Here is a 10,300-nt window from a genome sequence, read left to right on the forward strand (position 1 = left end):
TCCCATAGAAATACTTCGTGCTCTTGTGGAGGTAGAAAGAACAAGTCACAAGGTTCCCATCAGACTTTGCCTGGATAAGAAATTCCCCTAAGAGATGGGACTGGAGAGATCGTACAGCAGGTAGGGTGTTTGCCTTGCACATAGCTGACCTAGGTTTCATCCTTGGCACCCCACACGGTCCCCGAGTCCCACCAGGCATGATCCCTGAGCACAGAGTCAGGAATAAGACCTGAGCACTTCTAGGTTTGGCCCCCAAAATAAAACTGTAGCACTGTAGCACTGTCCTCCTGTTGTTCATCAATTTGCTCCAGCAGGCACCACTAACATCTCCATTGTGAGACTTGTTGTTACTGTGTTTGGCATATTAGATACGCCACGGGAAGCTTGCAAAGGCTCTGCTGTGGGGCGTGATACTCTCGGTAGCTTGCCAGGCTCTCCGAGAGGGGTGGAGGAACCGACCCTGGGTTGGCTGTGCTATCGCTCCAACAAAACAAACAAACAAAACATTCCTCCAGAAAGGAATAGAAACTCTAAACTTCTTGGGGTTGGCCTTTGCACAAAAAAAATGTTAAGTGCTACAGAGTAAAATCAAATGGGAGGATTCCAATCAGGGCCTCATAGAAAAAAGAAAGAGGAGGGGTTGCAGCCATAGTACAGCAGGTAAGGCATTTGTCTTGCACATGGCAGATCCGGGTTCAATCCCCGCTATCCCATATGGTTCCCCCAGCACCGCCAGGAGTAATTTCTGAGTGCAGAGCCAGGAGTAGCCCCTGAGCATCGCTGGGAGTGACCCCAAAAGCAAAGAGGGAGAGAGAGAGAGAGAGAGAGAGAGAGAGAGAGAAGAGAGCCAGGAGGTGGACTCCGGGTAGTACTGAGGGGATCATATGTGCTACCATGGATTGAACTGTGGTCGATAGCAAGGCGACTATATCCACTTTACTCTCTCCAGCCCCCTAACAATCATCTTGACTTTCATTTTTCCCAATTCTTGGGTCACACCTGTTGTCCTTTCAACTTTGTGCTGAAGGGTTACTCTGAGTAGTGCTGGGGCTGGGAGTCATATGGTGATAGGGCTCGGACCTAGGGTTCCGACATGTGAAATGTGCTTGGCATCCAGCCATCGCTCTGACTCTGATATTGTTTTCTAGTGGCTCTACCAAGTAGAACTCAGTGGACTGGTCCATCCCACCCCAGCCCTGCCCCACACCCTGCAGTGCTGAGCCCAGAAGGCTGGGTCCGAGATGGGTAATGCTGCTTGGAACTTGGTAGTGCTGAGGGCCACCAGGACAGAACTGTCACCTGTGGTGCTTGGGGGACTGTGCAGTGCTGGGGATTGAACTCAGGGCCTTACACATGCCAGACGTGTGTTTTACCACGTGAGCTACCTCCCTGGTCCTGATTTCTGACTCTTTTGGGGGCGGAGTGGGGATGATTTGGGGGCACATCAAACCCTGCTTAGGTCTGGCTCCTAGCTTTGTGCTCAAGGATCACTCCTGTGGATGCTCAGGGAGGACCATAGGAGGTGCCAAGTACTGACGCTGGGTCGGATGCACGCAAGACTATTAACCCCTCTACTTCCTTTTGAGTCCGATTTTGATGTTTTTTAAATGGTTCTTGTAAATGGTTATACAAGAACGTACAATAATAACTTCAGGATTGCCTCTTGGACTGAAAAGTCCCAACTGTTTACTATCTAGCCCCCATCAGAACTTTTGCCAAGCTCCAGCTATAAATAACTGCTCAGCTGGCCTGCCGTTGGGATCTTAGGGGGCAGCACCAGCTCACATTCCTCCTGGACTGCGGTCATGAGGACCAAAGAACTCGTCTTCTTTTGGGGGGCTGGGCCATGCCCTGCAGAGTTCAGGACTTACTTCTGGCTCTGTGCTCAGTATTCACCTGGAGGTGCCCAGGGGATGGTATGCAATGGTGGCGATTAAAACCAGGGTGAGGGGGCTGGAGTGATAGCACAACGGGTAGGGCATTTGCCTTGCATGCAGCTGACCCAGGTTCAATTCCCAGCATCCCATATGGTCCCCCGAGCACCGCCAAGAGTAATTCCTGAGTGCAGAGAGAGGAGTAACGCCGTGCATCACCGGGTATGACCCAAAACACACAATCTAAACAAAACAAAAACAGGGTGGGAGGCTTTTAGGCAAGCGTCTTATTCCCCCTGCTCTCTTCTCATTTCCTTCATCTCAAATGCCTGCCTCTCTTCTTGGCTACTCTTCAGGATTTCCAGAAACTTCTCTTTTCAGTGTTTCTCAACTTTTTGGCAACTCTGGTCCCCTTTGGACCTTGTTTCCTTCCTTTCTCCCCACCCTCCTCCATCTCACTGGTTGGGTTCCTAATTTCAGATCCTAGCCTCCCATTTATGGGATTTTTCTATAGTGTGGCCTCTTTAAAATGTTCTATGATCCATGGGGGGTAGGCTATGGTCCCCAGTTGAGAAACGCTTCTCAAGTCTATTATTTTTTTGTATGCTCCCACTCCTGCTCTGTGATTCTTCACTTTAGAACTCTCTACACAGCGCAGATCAATGCTGTCTTGCATGCTTGGCTTGGCTTGGCTCTGGTTACTTCTTAAGCAGACTATGTAGTCAGGGAGCAGATCCTCATTTTTTCAGATTATTCAGTATCATACCACACACACACACACACACACACACACACACACACACACACACACACTGGAGCGACAGCACAGTGTGTAGGGTGTTTGCCTTGCACACGGTCGACCCAAGTTCGATTCCACCCGAGTTCAATTTCTCCATCCCTGTCGGAGGGCCCGGAAAGCTACCGAGAGTGTCCCGCCCATACAGCAGAGCCTGGCAAGCTACCATGGCATATTTGATATGCCAAAAATAGTAAGAAGTCTCACAATGGAGACATTACTGGTGCCCACTCGAGCAAAATCAGTGAACAACAGGAAGACAGTGCTACAGTGCTATTCACAGTGTCACCAGGCATACCTGGGAAGCTGAGAAGTTACGGGGTAAAGATGTCCCACCACCGTCCAGGGCAGAAAAATAAAACACTTGACTGGACCCTAGGCTCACGCCCCACAGCGCAGAAACCTACTCTTTCAAGACAGGATGTGCTACATAGAGTGCTAACACCCCGAGAAATTTTTCTCCATTCACGCCTGCCAGTGTTCATGTCGCCAACTCTGGAATCACTCGAAGCCAGATTCCCTGGACAAATACCCCAAGGGCTGCTCTTGCTGGTTGCTTTTCTCTTCTAGGAAGAGTCCCAGGCCAGGCACAGGGCTTTGGCAAGCATACGACATGTCGTTTTATTTTCCAAGCCTGTCTTTCCTTAAGCTGAGCAAGCAAGGCAGACAGACGGCAAAGACAGAATCAAGGGGTGCAGAGAGGACAGATGCCTTGCAGCAGAGAAGCTGTTCTGGCCTAGGGCCCAATGCCAGACTCACCCCGCCACCCCCACCCCAAGCACCCAACTCGCCATGCTGAGGTTGCCAAGGCTGGTCACTTTCAGAGCAGGCCCACATTAGCGCTGAGCCAGCCTGAAGCACCCAGGGACTAAAAACTTGATTGAGGTCACTTAGCTCATGTCAGAAGGTAGAGGTTGTGGGGAGTACGAAGGCAGGGATGGATCCCCTGCGTCCCATATAGTCCCCCAAGCACCGCCAGGAGTAATTCCTGAGCACAGAGCCAGGAGTATCCCCTGAGCATCGCCAGGTGTGACCCAAAAAGAAAAAAAAAAAGGCAGGGAACAGACAGACAGGAAGGGAGCCATTCCCTTGGCCTGCCTGCATCAGACCTTTGTCCTGTAGAGTGTTTCCTGAGGAGAGGTCCCTCGTTCCAGAATCAGGACCACACAAAGGGCCACTGAAGACACCCAAAGAAGGGAATACTGACCCGGCGGCATGAGTGCCCTGCTCACTGTTCTTTGCTTCTCATCTTTACGTTGGGACCAGGATACAGGACCGAGCCCCTTTCAATCCATCTTGCCCCCACTGGTAAATCGACTTAGCCACAAACCCTCCTTCCCAAACGCAATCCACACAAACTGTTTCTCCTCCCTCCTCGGCACTCTCCCCTGACTTTTGCACCCATTTCTTGGACCTGTACAAGAGGGACCGTATTTATTTGGGCCTCCATCTTTCAGCAGCCTGCATCTATCTCCAGCCCGAATGAGGTTTCCTCTTGGCGGCTTAGGGATGAACTTCACAGTGAAGGTGAGTGTCATTTTTCACTTCAAGGGACCACTTGTCCTACACGTTAGGTGGGTGCCAACCCCTCACCCTCTCTGCCCACATGCCCTTGAATGCCATAGAGGGCTTGGAGGTGGGGCAGAGCGAGGAGCCGAGCTCTGGCCAGATGCCCTGCTTTTAGCAGATTGTAAATTATAAATAAATAAAGCATCTCTGTCTCTCTCCCTGGGCCTCGGCTTGTGATGAAAAGCAGCAGCTCCCGGATGGCATAACCCCTTCTGTTTCCTCCTCAGATTAGCCAGTAACAGCTCCCAACTGGAAATGACACAGGGGCACTCACTCACAGACACTGGCTCCTAGCGTTGGGTGGCATCTTATTTAAATCCACAGATCCCAGACTGGAGTTCAGTCGATCCTCCTCAACCCTTTGGTAGGCTCAGAAACAGCAACTAAGCTCTCTGCTGTCCTGGGGAAGGTGTGATGGAGCACTGGCCCAGTCCAGCAGGCAAGAGGTGAGGCCCAGGCCACCAGCCTCGGATCATGCAACAGCAGAAGCAACTGCAAGAATCCAGAGTCTGGGGCTGGAACAATATCACAGCAGACAGGGTGTTTGCCTTGCACGTGGCTGAACTGAGTTCGATTCCCAGCATCCCATTTGGTCCCTCAAGCACCGCCAGGAGTAATTTCTGAGTGCAGAGCCAGGAATAACCCCTGTGCATCACTGGGTGTGACCCAAAAAGAAAAAGAAAAAAAATACAGAGTCTTCCATTAGCAGTGAATCCCAGAGAGAAATCACAGCTCCAGTGTGCTGTGCTGTTTTCTGGGATGATTTGCCGAAATCATCTCAGTAAGCAGGAGCAAAGGGTTTCTTTCTTTGTGTAGCAATTAAGCTAAAATCCTACACTCTGTAGAGGGAAGCCTTTAATGGGCGCCAGCAAAACAAGCCCCTTTTGGGGGTCTCCCTGCCTCTGTTGCCCCTAAAGGTGGTGCAAGATCCTGGTCCAGCCATGCCAGGGCTGGGCAGTCAGCTACAAAAATGAAGTATGGTTTTCTCCCCTAGACATCTGCCCACGAGGGCTATGCTTCTGGGAACAGGAGATTCAAGCTTGTGTCCCCTCCATGTGGTCAAGAATAGGACTTCAAATGCACAAGAGTTCAGAACTCCAGTCCTAAAAGACCATGTTGATGGGGGTCCATGGTAGATGGGGGAGGGGGGAATTAATTAGTTTATGTCCATTTGGCTCTCATGCTGATGGTTGGGTCTAATACTCCATCATCAGACAACACTGGGTATAGGATTCTCAGGTTACACACAGCCCAGCACACATAATTCACTCTCCCTGACCATGAGGGGCCATTCAAAAAGATGCTGAAAATCGGATAGCCCTTTTTACCCCCAAGTTTTTGACCTCAAGGTGACCTTTGCCCTGACTCCAAACCTTAAATCAGTAAGGAATAGTCTTAAAAAGAAGAGGTTTTTTTTTTTTAAGGAGTCAGAGAGATAGAACAGTAGGTAAAGCATTGCCTTACACGTGGTCAACCAAGTTAAAGCCCCAGCACCTCATATTGTTCTCTGAACCCAGAAACCAGGAATAAGTCCTAAGCACAACAGATGTGGTGCAAAAATCTCCCCCCAAAGAAAAATTTCAACAAATACATCAATTATATATCAACTGGCATTTGCCTCTACCAAGTAAGATTTTTATTTCCTAGGGTAAAAAGAGAAGGAATGAATGAAGAGAAGTCATCTTCCAACATCATCAAAATGCTATTCAAAGAAAATTACAAGGAGTGTTTAAGGCGCATAGAAAAAGAAAAAATAAACAGGCTTGTCTTTCTTCCAGAACATTCCCTGCCCGAAATGCAAAGCATCTATACCACAACAGAAAAGAGAGAGGCTTGGAGAGACAGCAGGAACCAGAATGACCATGTTGCAGGTCTCTGGTTACAATATAAGTAGCAACAGAAAACAGTATGATAGCTCACTCTTTCATAAATACAACCTATGTCTTCGAATATATCCAAAATATCTCCATCTGAACTCCATTACAAAAAAAGAGAGAGAGAGAAATCCACTCACTGGTCAGAAAAATAATATTTTCCCCTATACACAAAAATAACCATATGTAAAGCAAATTTGGGACACACGGATAAGGGCAAAGGGTTACAACATCTCTTGGGATCTGGGCTATTTAAAGTCATTTTTGTTTGGGTTATCCCTCTGCTGGGTATAGGAAATTGGCTACAGAAGAATCCATCTCCCAACGCTCACCATTTCGACAGCTCCTGCGTCATGGAATGTGGGACTTTTTAAAAATAGGCGACCCTTGGTGTAATGGAAAGAAGAGGGGGAACTGGGGGGTTTGCGGGAGGGATGGAGGGGAGGGGGGAGGGAGGGAAAGGGTGCCAACCTCAGTCACGGGTGGGCCAGAATACTCTGCGGTATAAAGTAGATGCCCAGGGTCGGAAGGCCTCTGTGAACTCCACCCCTCCCCCTGTCCCGGTCTACCTGGACCCCCCTCCCCCCTTCACAAATCCGTTTCCCGGCTGGTGTCTAAGCAGAGGGCATAAAGGGACCTTCCAAAGTCCACATTGCTCTTGGCCTTGAGGGTGCACTTCTCCAAGGGTCGGCTGCCCCTTCGGGCTCCTTCTGCATTCTCCCGGGACCCCCCAGCTTTGCCGAGAGACGCCTTGCTGGCCTTGCGCTGGATGCCACCGTCCACCCCGGGGCTCTGGTTCTGGCCTCCCGGCAGGTCCTTGAGAGCCGCCTGCTCCTCCTGCTCCGTCTCGCGGTGGTAGAAGTAGTTGAAGTTGGACACGATGACGGGCACGGGCAGGGCGATGGTGAGGACGCCCGCGATGGCGCACAGCGAGCCCACGATCTTGCCCCCCACCGTGACGGGCCGCATGTCCCCGTAGCCCACCGTGGTCATGGTGACCACCGCCCACCAGAAGGCGTCGGGGATGCTGGAGAAATGGGTCTCCTGGTTGTCGGCCTCGGCGAAGTAGACGGCGCTGGAGAAGAGGATGACGCCGATGAAGAGGAAGAAGATGAGCAGGCCCAGCTCGCGCATGGACGCCTGCAGCGTCTTGCCCAGGATCTGCAGCCCCTTGGAGTGGCGTGAGAGCTTGAAGATGCGGAACACGCGCACCAGGCGGATGACCCGCAGGATGGCCAGCGACATGGCCTGCTGCCCGTTCTGGCCGCCCCCCGGCTGCCGCTCGGCCAGCTCGGTGCCCAGGGTGATGAAGTAGGGGAAGATAGCCACCACGTCGATGATGTTCATGATGTTGCGGGAGAACTCGGCCTTGCTGGGGCAGGCGAAGAAGCGCACGAGCAGCTCGAAGGTGAACCAGACGACGCACGTGGTCTCCACGATGAAGAAGGGGTCGGCCAGCGTCCTAGGCAGGAGCGGGGCCACCGTGGGGCCCGACGGCGGCGGCGCCCCGACCCCGCCGCTGCCGTTGCCTCCCCAGACGGCGGCGCCGGGTGGCGGCGGGCCCGCCGCGGGCTGGCGGAGCAGCTCGCGCTCGTCCCGGAACTCGGGCAGCGTCTCCAGGCAGAAGGTGATGATGGAGATGAGGATGACCAGGACCGAGACGATGGCCACGGCCCGCGCCGAGCCCGAGCTCTCGGGGTACTCGAAGATGAGCCACACCTGGCGCTGGAACGCGTGGCGCGGCAGCGGCTTCTCCTCCTCGGGGATGAAGCCCTCGTCCTCGCGGAAGCGCTCCAGCGCCTCGTCCCCCAGCTGGTAGAAGCGGATCTCGTCCACGAACACGTCCAGGGACACGTTGACGGGCCGCCGCAGCCGGCCCCCGGACTGGTAGTAGTAGAGGATGCCGTCGAAGCTGGGCCGGTGGCGGTCGAAGAAGTACTCGTTGCGCAGCGGGTCGAAGTAGCGCAGGCGCTTGGCGGGGTCCCCCAGCAGCGTGTCGGGGAACTGCGCCAGGGTCTTCAGCTGCGTCTCGAAGCGCAGCCCCGAGATGTTGATGAGGACCCGCTGGTGGTGGTGGTGGTGGTGCTGGTGCTGGTGCCGGTGGTGGTGCTGGTGGTGGTGCAGGGAGCCCGCGTCCGGCGCCGCGTCCTCCTCCAGCGCCTGGGCCGTCGTGCCCTGGTCTGGGCGGCCGCCGTCCTCCTCTTCCTCCTCCTCCTCCTTCTTCTCCTCTTCCCGGCGGCGCGGCGGCCGCTCCCGGGGCAGCGGGGGCAGAGGGCGGCCGCCGGGGTCCGTGCCCCGGCGCGGGCCGCGCCCCCGGGGCTCGGCCTGGGGCGCTCCCTCGCTGCGCCCCGTAGGCGCGGACCGGGCCCGGAGCGGCCCCGCTGCGCCCGGGGCGCCGCCTGCTCTCGCCTCACCTGCTGCAGCCGCCGCTCCTCGGACGGTCATGGCCCGGCCGTTCTCCAGGGGCACCGGCGCGATCTCCATGGCCCGGTAGCAGGGGACATGCTGCGCCCCGGGTCGAGTCGACGATGAGCTGCTCCCTGGGGCGGGGGGTGGTGGCGTGGGGTACGGGGTGGACACCCTCCACTCGCACCCAGCTGGTGGGCACGTCGCCTGCGGCTCTTCTGCAGCCGTCGGCCGGCCCCGCTGCGGGGAGGGTGGTAGGAGAACCCCCACCCCACCCCCTTTCTCTCCTCTCTCTCTCTCTCTTTCTCTCGCTCTCGCTCTCTCTCTCTCTGTCTTGACGTCAAGAAGCCACGGCCCCGCTCCCTGCCTTTCTCCGGGTTCTGGCAGCCCGTTACCAAGCAGCCAAAAGCCTGCTTCCCGCAGATGCAACCTTCAGCCGCCCCTCTCAAGTCTGCGCGCCGGCGCCCGGCCTCCACCCTCCTCTCCCCCGCCTCCTCCCCGGCCCTCCCCTCCCGTCCCCCCCGGCGGCCGCCGCCGTCTCCGCCCACCGCCCCTCCGGGACTTGGTGGCAGCGGGAGGTCTCCCCCCCGCCCCACCCCACGGAGGGCGCAGCTGGGACCCGGGGCCAGAAGCCGAGGGAAAGGGATGGGTGGAGGGGTGGAGGGTGGAGGGGGGCGAAGCTGGGCGCAGCCGCACGGAGGAAGGGAAGGGAGGAGGGCCGGGGAGGGGAGCAGGAGAGGGGAGGCTGGAGGCACAGGTTGTCCTTGCGCGCAGCCCCGCAACTCCCGGGGCAACCAGATGAGAATAGCTCGGGCTCGTGGCTCACCTGGGAACCCGCCGGAGCGAGGGGAAATGAAGCGGCCTGGAGAGGGAGGGAGTGGCGGGGTGAGCGCTAACAGGTTTGCTCTGGAGGGATGCCAAGTGCTCTCTTCTTGGGCGGGAGAGAGGCCGGGGCGGACCTAGGGATGTTGGCTAGCAGAGATGTCCTGCTAGGCGACTCCAGAGCAGGGGGGCGGGAATGAAGGGGGGTGGGGGGGGGGGAGAAGTCGCTCTCTCTTCCCCACTTCCTGCAAACCCACCCAAAGGTAAGGGCGCGACCCTCTCGCGGCCCGCGAAGCCCTAATTCCCATCGCATCTAATAGTGGATGGGCAGGGCAGCGCCGGGAGAGAGCTGAGGGCAGTGCCTGGCTCTCTGGCCTCATAACACGACCTCGGAGCAATCCCTCAGCCCTCATCAAAAATCCATTTGCAACCCCCACCCCCCCAAACCCTCTTCATCGCGGAGGGGAGGAGGGGTAAACAGGAGGAAGGGATGGGGCGGGGTGCTGAGCGCCGAGTCTCTGCAGAGTCTGGAGGGAGGGGCGGGGCGCTGCAGGACCGGGAGACTGTGGAATCCCCAGGGCTACAGCGTTCCCCCGAGGAGAATAATAACAATAATACGTGTGATGGCCAGGCCCATCCTCTGCAGATATTGACTACTCCAGCCTGTTTCGTAAAGGTTGTTATTCCCAGCACGAAAGAGCAGGAAGGGATCCATCCCTCACCCACCCGGGCATCCAGGGCCAATCTACAAAAGCACAGAAGGGGCACCCCCTCTCTATATTAACGCATCACCCCTGTTCTGAGATAGGAGATTAGTCCCCCCACAACGTCTGGGCTGAGAGCTTCAGTTCTCAGATGCCCAGAAGCCAGAGGAAGACAACAGAGAAGTCGGGACAAGGCTGTCTGCCCCAGTCTCTAAGGGGTCTATAGCCATGAGAAATCTCTCTCTCTCTCTCTCT

General features: G+C 55.7%; 1 protein-coding gene across 1 annotated transcript; it reads right to left on the bottom strand.

The window, feature by feature from the left end:
• Positions 1 to 5,726: 5,726 nt before the first annotated feature.
• On the bottom strand, positions 5,727 to 8,624 carry KCNA5 (potassium voltage-gated channel subfamily A member 5). Its single transcript, XM_056108653.1, has one exon. The coding sequence runs from the start codon at positions 8,595 to 8,597 to the stop codon at positions 6,702 to 6,704; it is 1,896 nt and encodes a 631-aa protein (XP_055964628.1). The 5' UTR covers positions 8,598 to 8,624; the 3' UTR covers positions 5,727 to 6,701.
• Positions 8,625 to 10,300: the final 1,676 nt, after the last annotated feature.

The sequence above is a fragment of the Sorex fumeus genome, unplaced genomic scaffold, assembly GCF_029834395.1.
Source record: "Sorex fumeus unplaced genomic scaffold, SorFum_2.1 ptg000231l, whole genome shotgun sequence".
Lineage (NCBI taxonomy): Eukaryota > Metazoa > Chordata > Mammalia > Eulipotyphla > Soricidae > Sorex > Sorex fumeus.